The sequence below is a fragment of the Anastrepha ludens genome, chromosome 3 (genome assembly GCF_028408465.1).
Source record: "Anastrepha ludens isolate Willacy chromosome 3, idAnaLude1.1, whole genome shotgun sequence".
Classification (NCBI taxonomy): domain Eukaryota; kingdom Metazoa; phylum Arthropoda; class Insecta; order Diptera; family Tephritidae; genus Anastrepha; species Anastrepha ludens.
In genome coordinates, this window is record NC_071499.1 from 49884559 (window position 1) to 49911482 (window position 26924).

General features: G+C 38.5%; 1 protein-coding gene across 7 annotated transcripts in view; it reads left to right on the top strand.

Annotated features, from left to right (window-relative positions):
* LOC128857912 (uncharacterized) overlaps window positions 1-20690 on the top strand; it is a 95412-nt gene extending 74722 nt beyond the window's left edge. For all 7 annotated transcript variants that reach the window (XM_054093744.1, XM_054093741.1, XM_054093742.1 and 4 more), the window contains exon 3: window positions 20063-20690. In XM_054093744.1, coding sequence (XP_053949719.1) covers window positions 20063-20272 — 210 coding nt within the window. In that variant the 3' untranslated portion in view covers window positions 20273-20690. The remainder of the gene's footprint in view (window positions 1-20062) is intronic.
* Window positions 20691-26924: the final 6234 nt, after the last annotated feature.

Here is a 26924-nt window from a genome sequence, read left to right on the forward strand (position 1 = left end):
ATGTACTATTGTATATTTTGACCAAAAAAATTTATAAAAGAAATCATGAAAACAAATTTTAAGACCAAAGTTATTTTTAAAGAAAAATTTATAAAAAGAATGTATAGTATAAAAAAAATTATACAAAAATATGTATTATAAAAAAATTATTAAAAATATATATTAAAAAAATTTATAAAAAACTGTATAAAAAATTTATAAACACAAAACAACTTTATAAAAAAATGCATAACAATAAATTATAAAATAAAAAGTTAAATACCATAAATAATGTCAATATGCGTCGCACTCTTTCTTTTGACTCTGACAGTATATTGAGGGCATGTGCACCAACAAAACAAAATTAAAACATCGAAAATCGAATGTAGGTTGGTCGCGAAATTTAAAAAGTCACCTTACTTACTCGTATATGCACATTACAGTGCATCGTCGCCGTACATCTTTGAATCGAAAGTATTTTTGCAAGGCAATTTTGAAAACGGCCGCCGTAGCCGAATGGACTGGTGCGTCACTACCATTCCGGAGTACGTAGGTCGAATCTCCATGCGTGAACATCAAATAATAGTGAAAGCTTTTTCTAATAGCAGTCGCCCCTCGGCAAGCAATGGCACATCTCCGAGTTTAAATATTTCTGCGATGAAAAAGCTTCTCACAAAAATGCGAAAATATAACGAAAAATATAAAAGACAACTCCTGCGTTCCGCCAACAAATTTTTTTTTTCCTAATTTGCGGTCTCTGGTACGGCCTTTTTTTCGCATATCTTTTATTAAAATAATTGTTTTCTGATATATTTTTTAATTTTTTTCTAAAAAATTATATCTTTATTTATCTGTAGTATTCTCGTTTTATTGCGTAGGAGCAATGATACCATATTTTATAATTTTTTTTTAGATACGCAATTCAAACTCCTTAACAATTATTGTGTGCCATTCTATCTTTCATTCTTCACAATTCTTATAAGAATGTAAAATGTGTATTTCTTCAAGTATTCCAAGAATACAAAGGGTAGTTTTTCAACGTATTTGGGACATATTTCATAGGGCCAAATATAACACACACACACACACACACACACACACAGCCACATACAACCACTAGACACCACCTGAGTGTTGGTTGTTCACTCCACCGGGTTGAACGACTAAGCTGGGCTCTAAGCTACCGTGGGGGTCGGCAGGTTGCGGATAGCCGGAAGGCCTGTAGTAGCAGGTTAGTTGCGAAATAAGTTTAAGCGAATAAGCAATCCCCGACAATGAGCGGCCAGAAGCGGAGGATGCGGCTAAACGACAGCCCATCCGATGAGGCTTCCGGTGACAGAGGCCTAAAATCAATGCCTCTGAGAAATAGTTCCCCCAAAGGCCCCAAAGGCCATGGGGAGCAAAACAAAACAAAAAATCCAGGCGCGGCGGTTTCCATAGTGGACGGCTTCCTGGTCAGCGTCTGTTCACCATGTTAGGTGCGGCTGCTAACTGACCGGTATATGCCGTGGCGCACTGGGAGTCTCTCATCACTTCAAGAACCATCTCTGTTGTTGAAGTGAAGGGAGTGATGTGAGCTTGCTCTGCCGAGGTGTTAGCTGCGGGGTGTATCAGTGACCAGCCCCTTCGGGCCCTAGTCAGGGAGTGTGTATTGGACGCAGAGGTAGTAGTATGCGTTGCCCCGGGTGAGCTCCGGTCCGTCCGTGTTTTCCGGGACCGGTAAAGCGAAGAACAGGCCTCAGGGAACTGGGGTAGGGGCACTGTCCCCAAGGGTATACCCGTTCCTGTTTATTTCGGCCCGCCCCCCTACACACGATGCGCTGGTAAACAAAAAAAAGAATGGAAAACCAAATGAGAAATATAATTATAACCAACAACAGCAGTAACATATATGGAGCCATTATGGGCAGTGAAAAGGAAAGCCTGGAAGAGGCTAACAGAAAGGTACCAGGAGCAAGTGGATCGAGTGATCTACTAGTGGACCTAACCGAGGAGTGCAAGACCCCCAAAGGTCGTATAATCACGGGGGCTGATCCTTTTAAGCGCGCACCAAAGCTGAGACGGAGTCCTATCAAGACGCTCAGTGTAGAAAGGCCTGAGAGAGCAAAATCGTCGCCACCTGCGTTGCAAGAAAGCAATGAAAAAGCAGAACAATCGGGTAATGATACCTTAACGCTTCTTGGTGAGATGATTGGGAAGCTGACTGAAGCAATGCGTCTACCGCAACGCTCAATTAACAACAACATAAGGGAACTCCTTGAAGCGATCACCAAGCTGCACTCGAAAGCACAGGAAGAAGCAAAAAGCAGGGAAGCCAAGCGAAACGTTCTTGGAAGTATAATGGCGGAAGGAACACCAAAAAGACCACGCGACGATAAACAGCCGGGCAGAAAAACGCCACCCAAGAAAAGTAAAACTATACGCGAAGAAGAACACAAAGTGTCAGCAAGTGCAGACAAGAAAGTCAAAGGAGAGGAAAATGTTAAGAGGACAAACGGGGTTGTGGAAAATGGCTGGATTAGTGTCAAGCGCAAACCAGCCAAGAAGAAAGTGACAAATAAACCACCCCCGAGGCCGGATGCGATTGTCATTGCGCGTGCCGGAACAATGACGTACAGTGACATTCTCAGGGTGGTTAAAAAAAAAAAGATGATGCCCTGCAAGAACTCGGCGAAAACGTAACGCGTATCAGAAAGACGGCCAAAGGCGAAATCCTGCTCCAACTGAAAAAAGAGCAGATGGCCAATACAGGAGTATATCAGAAGAAGATTGGCAAGGTGCTAGGGGACCAGGCGCAAATCAAGGTCCTAACCCACGAGATGTTGGTTGAGATCCGTGACCTGGATGAAATCACAACCAAGGAGGACATAGGTGAGGCTATACGAACGCAAGTAAACGAGCTTAACCTATTTAGTGAAAACGCAATAAAAAGCGTTAGAGCGGCGTATGCAGGCACGCAAACAGCAGTGATAAGCCTACCAGCACTGGACGCAAGGCGACTGCTTGAGAAGCAAAAATTGAAAATCGGCTGGGCAGTATGCCGAATAAGAGAAAAGCCTGACTTGAGGAGATGCTACAGATGCCTGGAGTATGGACACCTAGCGAGGGCATGCAAAAACGAAGACGACAGAAGCCAGAACTGTCTCAAATGTGGAGAAAAGGGACACCAAGCGAAAGTATGCGAGAAAAAGCCCTTCTGCGGAGCTTGTAAAAGAAATGGACGGGAGGACACAAGCCATCAGATTGGAAGCAGAAAATGCCCCCTGTATCAAGCGGCGTATATTAAAACCAAAAAATGAGGATTGAGCAGATCAATCTAAACCATTGCGAGGCTGCACAAGAGCTCTTAAAACAAAGGGTATATGAAAATAAGGTGGATGTTGTGCTCGTCAGCGACCAGCATAAAAATCTAAACGCCGGAACGTGGGTCTCGGATAGGAAAAGTAAAGCTGCTATTTGGGCCTGTGGAGGAAATACCCTGCAGGACAAACCGCACACCCACAGTGATTACTATACCCGAGCAAAAATACGTGGCATATATTTCTACAGTTGCTACGCGCCACCGAAACTGACGCAAGCAGAGTTCGAAAACTTACTGGATGAACTTGTGCAAAACGCTCGTGGTACCACACCAAACGTGATTGCGGGTGATTTCAATGCGTGGGCCCTGGAATGGGGTAGCAGATATACCAATAAAAGGGGAGATGCCTTGATTAAGGCATTCTCACTGCTTGATGCGGTTCTGCTAAACACTGGGGGAAAAAACACCTTCGAAGTGAATGGTCGTGCATCAATAATCGACATCACCTACGCCAGCAGGGCTCTAATACGATCAGCAAGCTGGAAAGTGAATGATTTTTACACAGGCAGTGACCACCTTGCCATTACGGTGGACTTTTCGCATGGAAAAGAAACCGTACAGAAAAAACAGAATAAGGGTTGGAGGGTGGAGACACTTGATGAAGAAATGTTCCAAATCATGCTAGAAAAGAACCCAACTAGCACCAACGATGTGGAACTACAGGCGGAACTGCTAGTAAAATATGTTAGCAGAGCTTGCGATGCCGCTATGAGCAGGAAAACACAGAGCGCTCCCAGAAAGCCTGTATACTGGTGGAACGAGGAGATCAGCACCCTAAGAAGCGAATGCAAAAAAGCAAGGCGCCTTTCCCAAAGGAGCTATGGGTTGACAGAACACTTCAGGCTCCGCGAGAACTATAAAAAGAAGCGGAAAGAATTAAAGAAAGCCATTAAAAGCAGCAAGGCAGCTAGCTTTAAAGAACTGTGCCAGAATGTGGACGAAAACCCGTGGGGTGATGGCTACAAACTCGTTATGGCCAAGGTCAAAGGAGGTAGAGGACAGGCGCCGACTTGCCCCATTCTTTTGGAAAAGATTGTACAGACACTCTTTCCAAAGCAAGACATGCAACCAAGCCAGACCCAGTGCCACGCAGCAGAAAATAGTGTCACAATCAGTGAAGCAGAGGTGATTTTGGCAACGGAAAGTTTCGGCAATGCTAAGGCTCCAGGACTTGACGGAATTCCGAACAAGGCGCTGAAGATCGCTATCAGGCGCAACACAAAGCCATTTGCAGAACACTTCACCAAGTGTATAAATGAAGGCACGTTTCCGAAAGTATGGAAGAAACAACAACTGGTCCTACTTCAGAAACCAAATAAGCCAGCGGGTGACCCAAGCTCTTATCGGCCACTCTGCATGATAGATACTATGGGTAAAATCTTGGAGAAACTAATCTGCACACGCCTGGAACAGCACCTGGAGAAAGCGCCGGCTGAGCTATCCGAACATCAGTTTGGTTTCCGAAAAGGTCGTTCAACCATCGATGCCGTCAGGAGGGTGACAAACATTGCAAGTAAGGCTATTGAGGGTGACAGGTGGATGCATGGTGATAAAGAATACTGTGCAGTTGTCACTCTGGATGTCAAGAACGCCTTCAACTCGGCATACTGGCCACATATTATAAAGGCTCTTGAAGGGAAAAAAACCCCAGCTTACTTAGTACGGGTTATAAACAGTTACCTGTCGGAAAGAGTACTTCTGTACAATACAGATGAAGGCCCTAAGAGATATGCAGTGACGGGCGGAGTACCGCAGGGATCTGTGCTGGGCCCGATCCTATGGAATGTACTATATGATGGGGTACTGCAACTTCCAATGCCGAGGGAAGTGCAAATAATAGGATACGCAGACGACATTGCGTTAACCATAGTCGCCAAAACAATCCCTCAGATTCAGAGTATCTGCAGCGAGGCCACAACGAAGGTCAAACAATGGCTAACGGCGGTTAAACTACAGCTAGCAGGGCAAAAAACAGAAGCAGTTCTCATTACGAGTAGAAAAAAGTTAGAAACGACCACACTAAACATTGATGGGTTTAACGTCACAACACAAGCGGCACTACGATATTTGGGTGTAATGATCGATGCTCGACTAAGCTTCAAGGAGCACATTAAAAAAGCATGCGGAAAGGCAGCCATGGTGACGGCGGCACTGTCAAGAATCATGGCCAACATCGGTGGTCCCACTCAGAGTAGAAGAGCGCTCCTGGCTAAAGTTACCCAGTCTACACTCATGTATGCAGCACCCATATGGGGTAAAGCCCTGATACAGAAAACATACGCGAAGAAGGCGGAAATAGTTTTTAGACTTATTTCCCTTAGAGTTGCATGTGCCTTCAGGACAGTGTCGTTTGAAGCAGTATGTGTCATATCGGGTATCATGCCACCAGATATAATGGCCTCTGAACTGGGTAGAGTGTACGACAAAGCCAAAAGCCTAAACAGGAGATTAACGGCGGAAGAGCGTAAAGAAGAAAGACTGGGGAGCATAACTGAGTGGCAAAATCGCTGGGACCTAGCGACAAAAGGAAGATGGACGCATAAGCTTATCAGAAGCGTACAGGCTTGGGTTGAGAGAGGACATGGTGACACAGATTACTACCTCACACAGTTCCTAACGGGGCATGGATGCTATAGAGAGTATCTCCAAAGACTCGGCCACGAGGACGCAGCTGACTGCTCGCTCTGCGGCAACGGTAGTGAGAACGTGGAACATGTGTTCTTCTCCTGCCCGAGATACGCATCTGAAAGAATGTGCATTGAAGAAATAATAAAAGGAAAAATAACCCCAGGCAACATTGTAGATCACATGCTGCGGTCGAAGTTGGTGTGGGCCAAGATGAGAGAATGGTCCGCAAATGCGTTACAGGAACTGCGAAAAAAGGAATGGGAACGCAGTAAAGAAAGAAGACAAAGAAATAATGAAGGGTAGACGGAGAGAGAGATATAAGTGAAGAGCCATAATGGCTAGCTTGGCCCTGCGATGCAATGCTTAAACGGCGGTACCGCAGGGCAAACTAAAGCTACAGAAGTCGGAGTTAGGGTTTAGTACGTAGGTGTACTGTTTCGCAAGTCCAGTTTAGTAGTAATACTGACTGTGCGTGGTCCCGAATGAGGTGCACCCTTAGCGATCAGTATGAATCGTGCATGCCATCTATATTGACGGTATCTATGTAAGATTCCCCCTTCGGATAAAAAAAAAAAAAAAAAAAAAAAAAAAAAAAAAAAAACATACAACCACTATAATTCAATATTCCAGCAATTGCGTATGTTGAAAAGAATAAAGAAGAAAGAAAAATATCGTATTGTATAATAACAAATATGGTATGCATGTATGTATGTATGTGTGCGTGTGTATGTAGGCTCAAAAGAAAAGGGGTTCCATTGTTCCGTACGGCAATACACTTGTCACTTCTCCACTTGTGCATACAAAACGTAGCTGTTGTCGAGTAGTGGAGAGGTAATATTACCTATGTATGTATGCCACCATATCTTCCACAAGTGGCCAAAAGGAATGGGCTTGTGTTTGTGTATATGTATGTACTATCCACAGCCGTACTCACATAAACGTGTCTGATGATTTTTTAAAACTTATTTCAATAGATATTTTTTATATTCAAAACAGGTACGCTCCTGTGAGTTTATCATTTGAATACAAATACAATAACGCATAATTGTGTACACAAATTTCTTTGATAATGATCTCTTATTATAGATTTTGTTGTTTTTATTGTCATTTCCTGTGGACTCCCTCTATTTGTCCTTTGTGTTGTGTTGTTGCTGCGGACGGTAATAAGAGTAATGAAGATTTGAATTGGAATTTAGTGGAGTTTTTTTTAAATATTTTTAATTTTTTTTGTTTTTGTTTTTAAAACATGTGTTGTGCGCGTGTAAGATTTCCGGTAGTCAAGCAATCTTCTATTGCCGTAGGATATTAATCATAGAGCATTTTGGTTGATTAGTAGTATTTATGCGTATATTAGTGGCAATAGGAGAAAAGAAAGGCGCGTAAATGTGTATGTGGTTGTGTTTTATTTATTTTTTTTTTCTGTTTCAACAATAATGATAACTAATGATGTGTGAAAGTGAGGAACAAGAGCGCCTACCTAGAATAAATGAGTTTAGAGGGGACTTTGGGGGAAATTTGTGGGTACAGAGCAGAAAATTAAGCATTCAAGAGAGGCTCTTATTGCTTAACGCGTATTTTTTTTCATTTCTAGTAGAAAGGTTTTTATTCAGTATTATAATTTAAATTGCTTTACTAGAAAATTATACGAATAACTTAGCTTTACAACATAACCCCTGAACTTAGCTTTCCTTGTGCAACATTTTCATTTATGTTTTTTTATTTTTTATTTTTTGCTACATTCATTGAGTTTCATTTGCCAACGAAATATTTTACTCACACATTTCGCTGTATTTTCTTTTTGGTCATAATTTGTACCGGTTAATGCAGGTTTATGAAATTTATTTTTATTTTATTTACACAAAAATTATGCATTTACATATGTTTGTACATACTTATAATGGTTTGCATGCAAATATATATATGTACCTACATATGTATGTAGCTAATACTTATTTCCTTTATTGTGAAGCCATTAGGCTTTGAAAGAAAGTTGTCACAAAAACTGTGTGACGGTGTTTTGGCGACATCGACTTTTTAGCGTTTTTTTTTTTGTATAAATTACTGTATTTTAGTAGTTTCTTCTGTTTGCTTGCGGTGACATGAAATCTTAGTTTCCTGGTTAAAACCAACGAAGTTGAAATATTTTGCTCAAATTAAGTCTCATGTAAGTTTTTGACGGAAAAACTGTGCAATAATGAGAAATAAAAATAAATAAAGGAAATAAATGTATCAGGTGACATTTTCTGGGGATCAAATTTTTATTATACAATACAAGAATTTTTTTTTTTTTTTACTTTTGCCAGAATGTCACGCAATAAGCATTATGTGTCAAATTTGTCGCGAAAAAATGTAGAGTAGTCGTGATATGCAGCAAATGCGCAAAACCGCCAGCCAAAAAAAGTTTCAAAAATCAACGCGATGTTTGAGCCACTTCACACTTGCAATTTAGTGTACCAAAATTCAATGGGCTATAAAATTGCATGCTCAAAATTTTCTAAAAAAATCTGATTAAAAGGTTTGGTATTTTCAGGAAAATGCGTTGAATTTTTTTTTTTATTTTCACAAAGTTTGAAACTTCGATTTAGTACATTGTTTTATGATGGAATGAACTGTATTCAGAATTTTTATTTTTTAACAACAACAAGAAGCAAAATTTGTCAGTAAGTCTCTGTGTATGGGTCAATAGGTCTGCTCTTCGATCTGCTAAAAAACAAACAAAAAATTCAAAAATTAATTTTTAATTCTGAGAGAAAAAATAACACTCAAGAATCTAGTCTTATTTTCGGTCAAAAAAACAATCATTATTTTTAATTTTACTTTTGATAAACACAAAATAATTATTTCAAAGCGAAAATATAACATCAGAAAATTTAGTTTTAATTTGGATTAAAAAAATAATTCTTGATTTATTCATTTTATTTTGTGAACGATTAATTCTTTGATATTTTAATTAATTAATTTTTTATGCGGACCTTTTTTATGGCATAAATACATTCCGAAGTTTGCCGGTGCCTGCTGTGGGACGACCGCTGCTAGAAAATAAGTTTTTCTATTAATCGGCACAGAGATTCCAACCAGTGCGCTTCCGAATGGTAGTCACGCATCAATCCATTCGGCTACGGCAGCCTGTTTTTTGAGGTGAAACTTCTTAGACGTCGATGGACGAGCGAGAATGGAGAACAACATTTTAAGGCCATGCAACGTTTTGAGCATTTTCGTTCCACGAGAGAGAAAAACGATATAACGTAGGGGAAAGGAGAGAGAGAGTTATACCTTATATATAGCTTAGACACACTTTGGGCTATTTTTTCTGAGTTTTTCCTTGTGGTTGCTAATTTCTAGTGAGAAATAACAACCCCTACTTTTTGGCGCTTGTTTGTTGGTACAAACTTGTAGGAAATATATTTTTGGTGACTACTTTTTGGCGTTATATTTCCTTGGTGCCTACTGTTTGGGGCGTTTTTTAGTCCCAATTTTGTTGGCTTTTTTTTTGGTGGCTACTTTTTGGCGCTTATTTCCGTTTCCTGACTAGTGCTTGTGCGTACTATAAAGTGCTATCCATTTATTCCTATTACCTTGCGGTAATTTGTGCCGTTGCTACGGTTCTGGAATCGCTGTGTTTGTGCGGGTGATAAACACTCGGAGTAGTGCGCGTTGTTGCAACGGTTTGTGTCCGGCGTTTACCTACACCAGTCGACCCTTCTCCGTTTTTTGTAAATTTTGTCTATTTGTATTCTCTGCAAATGTTGTGAATTTATTTAGAAATATATTCTTTCTCTCTCTCATTCTCCCTCTCTCTCTCGCCCACACTCTCTCTCCCACTCTCTCTCTCATTCTCCCTCGCGTCTCTCCCTCTTTCTTTGCCTGCCTTGAACGCACTTGAACACGCACTTTTTTTAATTCTTGTTTTTACCTTAATTGTCGCTTTAATAGAGTTTTCGCAGTAATCGGGAGACTCGTATATCGAGAAAGTACTGTACATAAATTTTTAGGTAATAATGTTTACTTAATTAATGGTATTAAAGTTTTTATAGTTTATGTTTAATAAACTCTTTTTATTATTCAATAGTTATTTTCATGTTTTCCCTTCTATTTTGCCTGCGTAATATTTGTTTTAATTTTTTTTTTTATTGTTAGCAATGTTTGGTTTTTGCATAACTCTGTATTTTGCTAATTTACTCTGTTTTTTGTTTAATTTTACTGCCATAATACACAAACTACCTTCATTTTCCATATAACTGCGCTTTTTTGTTTTTGTTTTTGCGCTTTTCTTCTCCTTTCCGTAAACATTGCTCTACTACTTTGAATCTTTAAAGCAACAGTATTATTTTCCCATTTATTTTCATATCACATTTCTCGGCTTTTTTTCTCACCACGATCCGCTCTTAAGCTTATTACCTAGCAACATTTGGAGCGCGCAAACAATTGTTTTTATTTTTCTACCGCATTCCAACCGAACGGCCACTCTCTGCTGCACCGCCACTTTACAATCTTCAGTGTGACTGCGCTTTGAGTCGACTTTGTGCTGTATGATGTAGCCTGTACCGGTTCAAAGGGGGCAAAAAGAAAACTCCAAAAAATGTGGTGCCACTTTGAGGTCTGTGGGTCAAATTCCTTTGCTAATTTCTGCTGTAAATACATTTTATTTTTGTTTACTTCACTTTACTTTTTAACGCGGCACAACTAAATATTTGTATTTTAAACGCCCCAATTTAGAAAAGTTTTAAAATCACTTTCCTCTACCTGTTCTTCTCATACGTTTTTGGCTGATTTTCAACGCTTGCGCTCTTAGTTGCTGTCGCATTCGCAGTTCGGTTTCTTTGCTCGAGATCAAAACAATGACCAAGTAAAAATTTATTATAAATTTTTACACTTTTATTTAATTTTAATTCTGTTCGGCTGCGAAAAGTGAAAAGCCAGTTAAAATGTACTCAGTACTCAGGCTTTATGTAGCTTAAATTTCATGCCTCAACAGAAATGTTGGTTAGTTGACTAATTATTCGAATGATTGTTGTTGCTGTTGCTGCTGTTCTTGTTGTGGTTGTTATTTTTTTTGTTGTCGACCCCAAAATGCTTTGACTGCCAAGCTGCTCTATGATTGTTAGTTGGTTGTGGCATTAATGGGGGTACCATTCCACTTAAACTGAGTAGACGTATGTATGTGTGTATGTGCCTGTGGCTGTGCAAAAGTAGGCTTGGTGAATTCAACCAACAGCTGTTGGTATGACATAAAAATGTCTGCTGGTAGTGCGAAAAAGGCCATAACAATGAAATAAACCAAATTTCTTAACATCTTCATGCTTACCAGCTTTCCTTGCCTCATGATTTATTTGTTTTAATATTTTAACATTTTTTTTATTTTTTATTACACTTTGCATAAATTAAATTAACTCAACTTAATTTGCTCAATTCAAGCGCAGCTTACTAACTTAAGCAACTTAGCTTATCGGTGCGCATGATCTCTGATGTTGAGGTTTGCGGCTTGGCGGTGGGCAATTTCTAATCACGCGTTGGCCCTTGAAAATGTACATCTATGTTACGGCAACATAAATATTACTCAACGAGCCTTTACAGTGAGAGTAAAATATTTCTCCCTCTCATCGCGCTTCAATTCTATCTACCACCCTTTTCCTAGTCAATGCCAACAAATAAGAGCTTTTAGATAAGATTTTGCTTTTCCTAAAATACTTTACGCGTTTTAAAAAATTGTTATGCCAATGGTTTATCTATGATACTCTGCATCTAGGAGTGCTCCAAGATTGATTAGTTTAAATGGAATACGGTAAGGAGTGTAGAAGAGATACTTATTTTGACTACAGAGAAGAGAAGTTTCTTCGGCAGAAGTAACTGGTAACTGGTGATAGGGTCCTGAGTGAACATGAGCTTAACGGACGCTCAAAAATGGACAAAGAAACCAAAATCTTACAAATCCATACTACCGCAGCGGTTTTCTAGCCAAGCTCTACGCAATTGCACCATTCACATAGCGGCAAAGTTGGACTAAAGTTAAATGAAGCTGCCCTGAAATTTGTCTTTTCTTTAGCCATTGCGACTGAAAAGCGTTTGGAACGGCAACGCCTAACTTGCGGTATGTTCAACAATTTCTTTTATCACAAGTTTAGCAAAAAGGTAGAAAAGCTACTGGAATGGATTGGAATTGTGAGTGGCCCGAAATTTTTTCCCAAACACTCAATATTTTCTATTCTACTCTGATATAGGATTTAAAAAATAGAGGAAGGTAGGTCTGGTGGGGGCTCATTACTCCTCAGCAAACTTCCCATATTTCTTTATGAACCTTTGCAGTTGGTCGGTGGAAAAAACATGTAGTTCGTCCATTCTCAATACCTCCGATTAAAAAATATACCATCTCAGTCTGGCAAAAGCCGGATAGCGACAGAGAAAACGCTCAGTGCTATTTTCATCCTTCAAATAAGATGTACACAGTAGATCGTCGAGGATGTTTATGGTGTTCATATGTCATTCCGCATGGGTTGTGCCCGGTAAGTGCTCCCACATATCCTCGACTATCTGCGAAGGAATTTTACTACTACTTTGGTGCTCTTTCCGTTGACGTAGAATCGACTGTTGTAGGAATTACTATCTTGTCGGCTCAAAAGAGCTTCTATTAGCAGATGGACTAATGTGGGACTCAACACTTATTTGAATATTTTTAACGCGTTGTTCTATCGTTTAAAATTGTACATCTGTTTACATAAAGAAAAGGTACCGTCATTCACTACTGACATCTAAGCGACACTTTTTAAATACCCTTCGTGATTTTTCAAATCAGAAAATTAATAAAATATTGATTGATCTATTGTCGGTTCAAACACCTCAAATTTCTTTATCATCCGCGACGAAGCCTCGCCCATTGAGACATGCTAGTATTATATTTTACTAATTATTACCAATACGGCGAGTACTTGTAACTTTGGAAATTTTTTTAATAAAAATTACGCAGAAAGGGCAATACCTCGAAGGTTATTGTCCGATTTCCACAACTATTGCAGAGAGCTGCAGAAATAGCGATGTACGTGCATTTGTCTGTTCATATTTTTTTCGATCGTTTTTACAAGCTGGCGTATGTGAGCGCTGCTGCTGGCCTTTTTGTTTGGCTTCAGCGTGACTGCACGACCGTTTGTCTATCTGTTCATAGGTACTTTTGCTCGCCTGTCAGTGTCGCATTGCTACGTTGCGGTTATTGATTACATTTTTCTCTCTGCTGTTGCAGTTTCTATGTTTTTCTATACTTTTATTTATTATTTGTTGGAAATGTTTTTTTTCTTACTCTTCTTCTTCTTCTTCTTCTTCGATGAACTCTGCTACTTTTGCCGAGTGATACATTCAATGCATTCTCGCCGCATACTTGTCTTGTATCGCTGCTGTGTACTTGTAATCCATAAGTGGATTTGTCATTTGGCGGCGCCGCAGCATTAATATCCGCCCACCTCTTGCCCCGCGCGCAATAGCTGTACTACTGATAGTATAGTGGTGATGGACTCACGTGAGCGCTTAGGCGGCAGTTTGTCGTACCAAGCAGGCGAGCATTCATTGCATGTGGAGCGCATTTCGTTTGCTCGCTAACTTTTTTTTTTGCTTTTTTGTTTTGTGAGGGTGATATCACTGCCAATTGGCTTAGTTTTAAGCCGGAGTTATTGTATATCACATTAGTTGGATTTAGATATTTTTATTAGCGTCAGTTGGTCTGTCATTCCAATTGGTGGTCGGTTGGTCGGTCGGTCGGTTTTCTCCGCCTTTCCTTCTAACCTGTCAGTTGTTGAGCTTCTATTCATTAGCAGTTTTACAGTTTTTGCCATTTGATACTCGGCATTATTGCATTGCCATTGCCGCCGTCGTCGTCGCTGCCGCTACTAGTCTATAATTTTTGTTTATTGTGCACGCAATCAACATTTGATCCTCTTCGGTAGTTGACATTTAGTGCGAGAGAAGCGAAAATTTAATGCACACAATGTCATTGTGACAGTATAAATTACATTTTTGTATTTGAATGCTATTAATTTTAATTGCATGTGCGATGTGTGTGCAAAAATGTATAAGTTTTGCTAGCTTTGCGTTTTCTTACTTTTTTAATGACTTGATTTTTTGCTCAGATTTTATTGTAGTACATAAAAATGTTATGGCATGGTGGGTGGTCAGCTTACTGAGATATCATCTGTCTCTTGTTACAAGCAGCAAAAGCATCTCGTACGTTTTGTTCTACTGCCAGCGCAATTGTTGTGGAGAACAAAGTTGACATCATATTCAGATTAGAATTTGCTGTAAACATTGCAAGTAAAACAGCGGAAGTGATTAAATAACTTCATTCTTTTTAAATAGACATGTTGAGATAGGAAGCCCGTGTGCTTTGGAACAGAAATAGAATGTTTACTTATAATTATTCCGATTTTAAGTACTTAATTTATTCTATTGGGTCCTGACAATCGATTACGAAATAGTTGAACCACCAGAAGTTAACTGAACAACGAAAGATCATTTCAGCATTTTTCGCAAAAAGGACATTGCACAAAAGTCTATAAAAGAACTGCATTTCCTCGTAATATTGATGATGTTCTGTTACGTACTCAAAACATTAGAATTGAATGCATTAAAATTGTGCCACTAAAGCTTCCTTTCAACTAGTCGGCTCTACAGGAGTTGTCTTTTCATCAGGATTTTTCTTACTTACCAAGGTTTACAGACAAGTTGGTTATGGCAGAAGCTGCAAATGATCTGTCGTGAATTTTAAAACAATATACCCTATGATCAGAAAGTACCGGGAATGTTTAAATAACACAAAACACAGTTAAATTTCAGGCAAATTTATTTTATCGCCTTTAAAATATGACCCGTCTGAAGCAACACACATTTGCCAACGTTTAATCCAGTCCTCCATGCACCCCTGGTACGCCGACAACGGGATGTCCTTCAGCTCCTTCGTCGGATTCTCTTTGATCTCCTCTATCGAGTGAAATCTCCTTCCTCGAAGTATTAACTTCAACTTGGGAAACAAAAAGAAGTCGCACGAGGCCATATTAGGTGAATACGGTGCTTGCACGATGGTATTCAATTGGTGTTTGGTCAAATAATCCATCACAATTTGAGCTCGGTGCGATGGCGCGTTATCATCATGCCCATGTTCGCCCACATTTCCGCCCTTTTGCGACGTACAGCATCTCTCAAATGCTTCAAAACGGATAAATAATATTCTTTATTCATTGTCTGTCCCGATGGTGCTCTACGCTTTGGCAATCGAAGTCAATATAACCTTCCCGGTACTTTTTGTTTATAAGGTATGTATACAGTGAGTCAAAAAAGGTTCGGCACAGTGATTTATTTTACAAAATGCGCCTTGTTTTTCATGCAAAAAGCAGCATATTTCGGCTATCAAACTTTATACAAAATTTCGAACTTTTTGCCCAGTATTTTTAATGCTTTTTCAATTGCCAGAAAATTTCAATGACATGCACTCGGAAGTGACATGCAGAACCTGCCCGTATAACTATCCTTTTTATTTATTGTAGAAAACTTACTTAAATCAGCCAAATCTTTGCCGATTTAGACTTCGAAGGTATCATTGGGAAGTTATTTTCTCACCTTTTTTATGATACAAGTCTTTCATAAGCCTATCTTCTAAATTAATAACAATCGAAAATCTCATTTTGGTGAAAATCTTAAACATTTTTATACAGACCTTTTAAGCTTAAGATAACTTTTCGAATATCTCACTTGATTTTTGGAAAAAATATTTATAAGAACCAAATTTATCTATAAAAGAACTCGATTGGAGGTATTTCCAAAACAGAGCAGCGAAAATATACGAAAGAAATATAATACGTTTTATAATTCCGATGCAAAAACGGTACCGATTTTTTTTTGTAGGGAGAATTATGCACCCTAGAACACAGTGGCGAGCATAACTAAGTTGCATGGTGATTTTTTTGTTTTTAATATTTACAATGTCGAGTGAATTTCTTTTTTTATATTTTGGAAGTTTGTTCATTCTTTCACAAAATTCGTAGAAATCAAGCTTTCAAACCTTATGCAAAAGTTTCATCTTTCATTCAGCAAATTTTCATTTTTCACTCTACAAATTTTCATTTTTCATTCAACAAATTTTCATATTTCACTCAACAAATTTTCATCTAAATTTGAACTTTGTTGTTAGAGTTTTTAGAAAAATTTCGAATATGCAGTTTTGGAGCTCATCCTCATGGAATTTTGGTATAAGAAGGTGCAAATTTTAAGCTCCCGCGGTTTTTGTTTTTCTTGCCACAAGCGTAATTTATAAAAACTCTAGGTGATTACTTCTAATTTTCTTTCGTAAAGGTCTTCCGAGTTTTCTTTTACAAGAAATTAATTTTTTTATTTGAAAAAAAAAAAAAAAAAAAAAATCGTTCAAAATCCAAGCGGTTTTTTAGCTGTTTAAAACTTGCACTCATTTTACTAAAATTTCATGAACCATGTTACTGCATACCCGAAAATATTGAAAGATTCAGATTAAAAAGTTTAAAATTTAGAAGACAATTTATTGAATTTTTCTTAAGTTTGTATAAAGCTTGAAAGGTGGATTTATGTGGTTTAAATACAAAATAAATTATCTAAAAAAATGATGCTGTGAGTTTAGCTCACTATTGTATGTACAATATGCCATTGAGCCCTGGCATTATGCCTAGGAAAGAAATTTTCTTATGTTCAAAATTTTTTTCAACAGACCAACGAAATTCTAGATAATGAAAGCAATTTAATGCTGTGAATATATTCCTAGATGTAGGCTTTGGCCTGCAAGTAGTTTCCTAGTAAGATACATATAATCCTAGCACAGCTTCTCGTACTGATTCGATTAATACTTTCTTTTGTCGCATAATAGAAGGCTGTCAAAAAAGTCTTGCGGTATTTTTATTGAATTTTCAATTGTTCATAAAATTGGTTATAATAATGCGATTTAAGTCAAATATGCGCCGTTTTGTTCGATGACGAGTTCCCAACGAGATGCCAACTTCATAATGCCCCTCTTATAGAAGCTCGCTTCCCTATTGTCAAAAAACTCGGAGAGCCAATTTTCACAGGACTCTCTTGTGGACAACTTCCGACTACCAAGCTCGTTCGCCATGGACAGATATAGGTGGTAATCACTTGGTGCGAGATCCGGACTATATGGTGGATGCAAAAGAACCTCCCATCCGAGCTCCCGGAGCTTTTGGCGCGTCACCAAAGATTTGTGTGGCCTGGCGTTGTCCTGATGGAAGACAATTCGGCCTCTGTTGATCAAAGATGGCCTCTTCTGCATGAGTGCTGCATTCAAGCGGTCCAGTTGTTGGCAGTACAGATCCGAATTGAGCGTTTGGCCATAGGGGAGCAGCTCATAGTGGATGATTCCCTGCCAATCCCACCAAACACACAGAAGAACCTTCCTGGCCGTCAATCCAGGCTTGGCCACCGTCTGGGCAGCTTCACAGCTTTTCGACCACGACCGTTTGCGCTTCACGTTGTCGTAAGTGACCCACTTTTCATCGCCAGTCACCATCCGCTTCAAAAACGGGTCGGTTTGATGACTCATGCCCAGCTCTTGGCCGATGCTACGGCTGCTACTATGCCGGTCTCTTTCGATCAATTCAGCGATTTTATCGCAATTTTCGACGATAGGCCTTCTGGACCGTGGCGCATCTTCGATCACCTCTGCACCAGAACGAAAACGTTGAAACCATCGTTGTGCGGTGGAAATGGAAACTGTATCGGGTCCATAAACTGCACAAATTTTATTGGCAGCATGAGATGCATTTTTGCCTTTATCGTAGTAGTACTGTAAAATATGCCGTATTTTCTCTTTATTTTGCTCCATGTTTGCGACGCTATAACTCACGAACGGCTAAAAGCAAACAAGAATTAATCAAACACGTGTTAGCACGTGAAAAGAGCTTTCCAAAAAGCTCTAGCGTGAACCGATGCGACGAATACAACTAGAACTACGCGCTTGCAAAGACAAGCTTGCGGAAATACCGCAAGACTTTTTTGACAACTTTATATTAGTTTTACCAAACCATTGTCAATATGTGCGGAAAATAATGGGCAACATTTCTCAGCTGCTCTGAAAGTGATTTGGTGATTATGAGGATTTTTCCAATTTTCGTAGACTCTTCAGATATCTGTAGACAATGAAGAAGTCCACATTTGAAAATAAAGTAGTTTTGACTTGGTTACAACAACATAAAAGAAGACCCGTTTGGTTACTAAAATATTTGAACTACCGCTCCTTAGCTGTTGTGGCTTACAGCATGAAAAAATCATCCTTATGAGATGGAAAACTATTTACCCTCGGAATAATTTGCATGGCCAAGTCTCAGCTTAAGTGGTGGAGAAGTTTGCAATTATGTCTATAGATTTATTTGTAATTTTGCTGCAAAGCTGATTGAAGATCTTGCCACTGTAGCGGGGGAAAAATATGCATGCCTTAAAAGTTGTTTGTGCGCGACAATGAAATGAATCAAAATTCCGAAAGACGGCCTTTTCTTTTGTGTATGTCATAAAAAGTATAAACTATTGTTACTTTTTTTTTTTAACAGTTCAAAAGAAAATGCGACTGCAGAGTTCTTCTTTTGCAAAAGTCTGTATTTTGAAGCCCACTTAGTTGACCTACCACTCACCTGTATGATTTAATTGACTGTCATTATTTTTTATTCTACATGTGAGTAACTTTAAAAACAGAAGTAGCATTTTTTTTATGATACATCGATTTTTACAAAAACGTAAAGCTTTTAACCCTTACGAGCATGGTGGGAAGCCAGGTTCCCACCTTCTTTTTTCTCAACTTTTCTCTACAGATTTGATATTTATGAAAATGGGACCGAGAAAATTTATTTATATGATAATCCATATATCAAAGAATGTAACTGAAACTAAGAAAATTGTTTTGCGTGAATTTATAAACAATTACAGATAAACAAATTGAAAAAATCGTCTATTTTCAGGAAAAAATTCATTTTTCAACAAAGTACATAATGTATAAAGATGGGACATGATACTATAAGGTTTTTGGGGTTGCTGATTACGAATCTGAGGTCAGATTTGAGAAATTCAATATGGCGGATACAAAATGGCGGACATATTTTTTGAAAAATTGTTGGATACTCACCAAGTTTGATATTAGGGAGTTTTTGGGGTCGCTGATTACGAATTTTGGGTCAGATTTGAGAAATTCAAAATGGCGGATACAAAATGGCGGACATATTTTTTGAAAACTTGTTGGATACCAAAAACTCCCTAATATCAAACTTGGTGAGTATCCAACAAGTTTTCAAAAAATATGTCCGCCATTTTGTATCCGCCATATTGAATTTCTCAAATCTGACTCAAGGTTCGTAATCAGCGACCCCAAAAACCCCCTAATGTCAAATTTGGTAAGTTTCCACAAAATTTTTCAAAAAATAGGTCCGCCATTTTGTATCCGCCATATTGAATTTCTCAAATCTGACCTCAGATTCGTAATCAGCGACCCCTGAAACCCTTAAAATTACATGCAATCATAAAAGCGGTTGGTAAGTAAAATGTGTGCTTCAAAGGGTTAAAAATTTATAGAATTATATTCAGAATTTTCACACAAAAAAAAAGGGAAAAAGTCGACGGAAAACTGAAAGTAAAATTCCAATATGTAATTGTGTGCTCAATTTCCAAATTAGCCACTGCAGATTTATTTGAGTTTTTGAGTAGCGCCAACTTGAAAAATAAAAATAAAGTTTAGAGGTAAACTTGTTTAACCTTCTCGGTCGGTATGGTACGCATCGAACTAAAAGGGTCTGTGCCACAATTCAAATTATATGCTTTTTAAAAATTTCCCCTTCCTTATTCTTTCAATATGGAGTTTTTAAGGTCGTACAACATCTTTTAAGCAACTTCAATAAAAGCAATTACCAAAAACAATTCGCTGCATTAAAATTTGAGTAAAATTTAAAACAGTTTATTGCTGAGCAAACGGGCAGAATTCACTGAAATGCCTTAAGTCTATTTGTAATTTTTCCTTTTTAAACACTTATTAGCAATAAACTTTTATATTATTTATCTTTTAATAAAAGTCACCTATTTTTTTTTGTTTCTTTGCAGGTAAGCAATTTGCAACATGCTGTTTTATTTCGCATTCCATTCGCTGAGAGGCAGGTGCACTTGGTAACATTTCCTCTATATTCCACAAGCTATAAATACAAACATACACATATACACATACAAATTTGTATACCACGCTTACTTTCAACTAAGCCGCTACAACATTGCACCATCAATAAATGCCAACTGGAGGCACAAAATGTTGGATAACAAAAGCAACCCGCATACGGCACCTATAGAGGAGTAAGTGCCTGCCTACATATCCAAGTATATCCAAACACACATTTTTGTTTGCTATTTTCTGGTTAGCCTTTGGCTTTGTTTATATACAAAAGGAAGTTTGGCACTTGGCGACGTGCCATCAATTTTTTATCTTATCAGAGGTCATCTATTTACCATAGAATTTTGTATAGTGCAACCTACTACTATAATAAGTCATGAATGTGGGTTCTCATATGTGTAAGCAAATAGTTCCTGCCTAGCGGCGGTCTTTGTTGACTTACTATGAGGCTACATGACAGCCCATTCCACGGTTATCGTAGCGCTACACATTTTTTTATGCCCGATATTATTTGTTCCTTAAAAAAAAATCTATTTTTTTATCGCGCTTTAAACTCAACCCATGTTTGCCAATAATGTTTCATAATTAAAAAATAATAATAAATTAAAAAAAAAATTTAAATGAAAAAAAAGAAAAAAAATTAAACTAAAAAAGAAAAAAAAAAATTTATTAAAAAAAGAAACAAAAATTAAATTAAAAAAAGAAAAAATTAAATTAAATTAAAAAAAGAAAAAAATTTAAAAAAGAAAAAAAATTTAATCAAAAAACTAAATAAAAAAAATTAAATAAAAAAAACACAAAATTACAAAAACAAAAAAATAAAATAAAAAAACATTAAAAAAATAGGTAAAAAAATATAATAAAAAAATCATATCGATCTAAAAAGTGCATCTACCTACCTAAATTCCGTGTCATTTGCCTCAATGCATTGCACTCAAATCCAACTTAACCTATAATTAGCTATGGTCGTCTACATGTATGCATAGTTACAATGCACCAGGCGATCGAGTGTTGTATTGCGTGGCATTTTGCTGGAGAATAATGTAACGTCAACTTCTTCAAGCTGACACTTCGATTGCAATATAAGTTAAAGTAACTTTCGAGACTGGCGTGATTGCCATGCAGTAAAACGAACGTTCTTAAGACTGGTTACGAACTGTTCAATTTCGAACTAGTTTCGCTTTGAAAGACTGAATTCTCCCTACTGCCCACTTTGATGTGACAATGTTTTTTACTATGCCAATTTCCATGCATTACATACATTTGTACAAGTTTTGAACCGGTAGGCAGATCCTATTAAAAGTCACAAGCATCCGTATACAAAAATTAAAACGTCACTTAGATAATTACCATGTACAGAATCTAGAACTTTTGAGCGCTAAGCGGCTCGTAGCGATTTTGAAGGAATTTTATGACGTAACCGGGGTTGTTATTGCTGTTGTAGCAGCTTGCTAACCCCTGCCAGTGTGATGTAGTTATCGGTTGTCTTCATCTAACTCACCTAACGGTAGACCCAGAAAACGTACTGCTTCGACAGGTTGTATACAGAGGGAGTGGGATATAAGGTGGGTTTCATGGAACATGTGAAAAGGTGGTTAGTGTCGTGCGGTATGCCTTCACATGCTGGACGCTTACTAAGTATTTCGGAGTCGATTCTGGATAGGTAGGAGCTTAACCTGCTACAGTGTTCAAAACGCATTTGAGCAAAAGTTACGTAATCGGAGTCATGACAACGGTTTTTTTACGAAAAAACTTAGATACGAAACAAAAAAACAACAACGCAGTCTCCACCCATGTTACTGCGTTGCCATCTGAACAACGACTGCTTGGACGAGTGTGTGAATATGTGTCAAATGAGTGGGCAGAATTCTGCTGCCGTATCCTCAGGCAGCCGAAGTTACTCTCACAGTTTTGCTTGTTTCGGATGGCCAAACCCGGTAATCTATGAACTTTGTTAGATAACATCGATTTTACAACGGATTCTCATTATATTTCTAAGTTTGCCTCATTGGAATAGCCACCTTAAACTACATAAAACTGGCAGTGCTGTATGCAAAAAATTGTAATCACCGCGCACCCATTTTGCATCCTTTTGTACTAGTTTGCTTACAGTCAAGGGTAGGTTAATTAAAAACCCGTCCAATTAGGATTCAATACTGGTTTTTATGACTATACTCATAGTACAAATTTTTATAATAAATCACATGCGCATATACGCCATTTCTACATAACAAAAAAACGTACGCTCTATAATGATTCAGTATTTGAATGGAAGAAAAGATCAGGGAATTGATGACTCAAACGCATGCGGCTGCAATTGTCATGGAAAAATGGTCGATGAATGCATAGACCGAAGCCAAGTGAAAATAAATTATCAGCAACAGAAAAGTGATAGTTTGATTCAGTCCAGTAGCCTATGAATACTGACCGCTATAAAGAGAAATAATTTTGTATGTGAGGGCTGTGAGGAAGGTAACATAGGTATTAGTGTCTCAAATAAAATTACAATTTGTTTCCTCTCAAATAGTAGTTTGTGTGTGTCTTCATTGTATTTTTTCTTATGTTTATTATGTAAAAAAAAATTAATTTAAATTTAATTATGCTTATTATACGTCAAATTAAGTGCACCGCTGTGGTGAAATTCGATTACTCTTTATATGAATATATGGGCATGCATGCTGAAATAATAACGCAAATGATGCCTAGAAGGCGAACCAATACCCTGAGAAAAACTTAATGTAAAAGAAAAAACACTTTGCCGCTGGTGTCTAAATGTATTTTAAATATTTAAAATTTGAATTCCCATGCTTCATGGAATGCTGCTTACGCAATATTCGAATGTGAAATCAGATTAGACCAAGGGTGGCTGGTTTTCAAAGTGTTTCGGCTTAAAAGTGTGAAAAACACATTTTTAGATTATGTAAAATGTGCTATATAAATTTGCAATATTTGGCGATTTTGAGTTCGCCAAGCATATGCGGAAACTGAGTAGGCTCAGATAAAGAGACGAATAGAATTAAAAAAAAAAACTTAATTCAACAAGCGATATCTGAGAGGAGAGTTAAGTGTTTTCCGAGTTAAAAAGGAAATAATAAAAACATTTTCCTAATAATGGTCGCCCCTCGGCAGGCAATGGCAAACCTCCGAGTGTATTTCTGCCATGAAAAAGGGCCTCATAAAAATATCTGCCGTTCGGAGTCGGCTTGAAACTGTAGGTCCCTCCATTTGTGGAACAACATCAAACATCGACCAAACATCCAAAAAGGGTGTACCCGCCAATTATATATATATCATCATCATCGTTATCGATTGGGGCTACAGCTCCTTGTGAGCCTCTTCGCCATTCTTGACGTTTACATGCTGCCTCCTCCCAGTTTCTGACCCCCACTATAATGTTTTCAGCAACTTCTTTCTACCGTAGTTTGGGACTTCCCTGGCTTTGTACACTTGTCATCTAAATCTCGAGCAATCTATTTTGCACTCTATCCACCTCCTTCCGTTGTCGCACGTGTCTTGTCCATCTGATGCTCTCGGAATTAAGAAATCTCACTGCGTCCAACCTATGTGCTATTAACCCATTAAACTCGCGTGTGTTGCTTTGTATTCTCCACTCGTATTTTTCCTTCATTGGGCTACGTATTTTTCTTGAACTTTTTCTCTCTAGTCTTTCGCTGATAATCGTTTTCATCACATTGCCGTTATATAGAGTTTCAAAAGTTTCAACACCCTGGAAATGGTAGCCATTCATGCTCACGTACTCTTGGTCGCCTCCTGCTCGCGGATCGTGATTGTACCATGTTGGTTACCGTTGGCTAATTCTTAGGCCAAGCACTGTTCCAGTTGTAAGTTTCTGCTGGTGGCGGCTATGGCATCTGTATAGGCAAAGATCTTGGCCGTCCTATATGCTTTAAGGTAGGTAGGTAGGTGAAATGGTTGAAGTACCACTCTGGTACTCCCCAAGGAGCACTAAAGCACCGTTTTGATACCATTATGAGACCTCCAACAGGCAGATATCTACAGCCAGACAGAGCTGTTGATGTAATGAAGAAGATTGATGGGATCTAGGTTGGCACACTGTCGCAGGCTGTCGAAGAAAGAAGCACCCAGTGACCTTAATCGTCTAGCTGCCAAACCCGGACATTTACAGTGAAAGAGGTCAACAGTTTTCTTCTCTGCAAGGTACCCACAGCTTCTGCAATGGGGGTTAAGTGGTAAACAAAGCTTTTCCGCGTGTGTGTCGATCGTTCAATGACGGGTACTCAGGGCTTTCTGAGTCCTCCGTCTAGTGTACTGGAGTCACGGGGTTTTCGAAATAGCTCAACAAGAAACGGAGCTCAATCTTTTGTGCGCTTTTCTGAGAAATAATTTGTGCAGTTCCCCTTTAACAACAGTCATGGGGATGCCGTTGACCGGGTAGGAGGTGTCTGAGACCAATTGAGTTCCCTTCCTGGCAATGCCATCAGTAATTTCATTCCCCCTCTATGTTCCTATGTCCTGGATACCAGATCAGAGAAATGCTACCTGTACAACCAAGATATTTGATCTCCTTCCTACAGAAGTTGACTAGTTTAGATCTGCACCATGGCGTCGCCAGAGTAGTGTCGGCTGATATGAATTCTCGCCTACTCCATACAGCGACTCTTTGGAGGTTTTCGCAATATTCCTCATTCCGCCATATCTGTGGGCGGGCTAGCCAAATCTGACTTCACCACTTCTGACTTGGATATTCTAATTTCTTTTCGTAGCCCTCTTCTTGCTATATATACTTTTTTTCTAAATTATTTAAATTTAACTTTCATTGCAATGGCGTGATTACTTTTCTCAATGTAAAAATTTTATAAAAAATGTATGCTAAAAAAGTAGTCTATCCGCATAATCTAACACTTCTTAGACCCTATAAATCCTTGAAAGCAAGTTCATTGCCTATCTACATATTTATGTCCACAACTGTATATGTACATACATATATTTTGTATCAATCTCCCCGATTTCAAAATGCACGTACGCAACGCACACACCAGAGTATCTACGCCTCAATGAGCAATCACAAGCTCTCGCTTCTCGCACGTCTTGATGATTGAATTAATTTTAGATTCTAGTTAATCGAGATATTGAATTCACTGCTTTTTATCCTCAATTCTAGATATGTTCTTTTTTTTTTCTTTGCTGCTCGCTGTTGCCGCCATCATTCTTCATATTTTCAGTGCCACCCATACGTCGCCGTCCATTGTTCACATCCGAGCGGTTTCAACGGCCGTTCAACAAAAGTCGGTTGCTGATTGCCGGTTATCGGCTTCTAGGCTTGTCGGTCGCTTAGTCTGCCTTTTGCTGTTCGTCCATTGATCCACTTGGTCTATTTGGCTCGACTGTCACTGCTTATGCGTAGACAACTTTTCCATGTCCATTCATGTGTTCATAATTCCAAGTGATTGCTTTGTAACTCTCGCTGCGGTGCGTTCCAATGGATTGCATTTTGTTTGCAGTTTCTTTGACTTGCAGCAAAACTATGTGGAATAAGGTTGAAAAGGAAATAAATATGATGAAATGAAGATTGTAAAAAGGAAAATGTGAGAGAAATTTACCATAAGACTTTAGTGCGTAAATGGAATTATGAGAATTGACAAGTGTTGGGGAAAGAAAGTGTTTGATTCCAAGTGTTGCAGAGATGCACTATTGGCCGAACGTAGAATCCAAAAATTTTGTTGGCAACTTGGACCTACCTTAACAGCACTATCATCTCAGTCCTTTGCAGGAACAAACAAGTCCGTGGAAATTGTACCTACTTCACAAAATCGCATCGGAGTTGGAAAAATGCGTAACCTTTAAAGAATTATCACTAGGCGTATTTTTCGATATAGAGGTCGCTTTAAGCAATATTCACTCTTGTACCCATGGATTGACGACTTCGTGAGGTCCACCCATAGAAGACTAGTAGTCCTGTAGAGTAGCTAATTGCTTTGTGAAAGAACCAAATAGAAAATTAGTTAACTTTCTCCTAAAACTTAGGAGAAGCACAACGCTGTGGTCAGCATATGGCTACCATGGGAATCAATCGCCAGAATGAGGACACTGTACAGCATTTTCTCTGTAACTGTCCCGAGTTTTGTAGAATCAGACTTAGGCTGTTGGGGTGCAATGTACTGAGTATAGATAAAGTGCATACTCCTCCTCTTCCGGATCTATTAAGATTCACAATGAATCGAAAAGAATCGCGAAAGAGCGACCTCAAACCAATTTTTCGGTTTTACCATTCATATTGTATCTATTCTGTCTCTATATTCCTCCCACTGTATTATATCCGGGTGTAGTCCAATGGCCTTCCTAACTATGTGCTTTCTCTCCTTACACACTCACTACATTTCCGCGATTATCGGATAATCTAAATTTCTTTAGAAATCTCATTCCTCCGACTTCCCTTCTTATATGGCGATCTAAAAATCGTTTAATTTCATCGGAAATTTGTTAATCGTTTATCTCCTTATCTGAAATTCCTCCATCATTTTTACGTCTCTCAGTTTGTAGTAGTGCGTAATCTAAAAAGCTCTAAGCATTTTTCGCTTTATTTCGACGATTTAGTTCAAATATACGCCCTTGTTTCGATAAATTTGGTTCATTTGAAGACAATTCCATAAATCCGTGATTGGAAGAGTCCTCGTCTCTATTGGTAATCAGCTTATTTTCAAAAGCTTTTCTTGGGGCCATTAAGAAAATTGTGCAAATGATTGGCAGCGGGTCTGGGCTATACGCCGAATGCGACAGCATACCCCATCCAACTTCTCAGAGCTTCTGGCGCGTCATTAA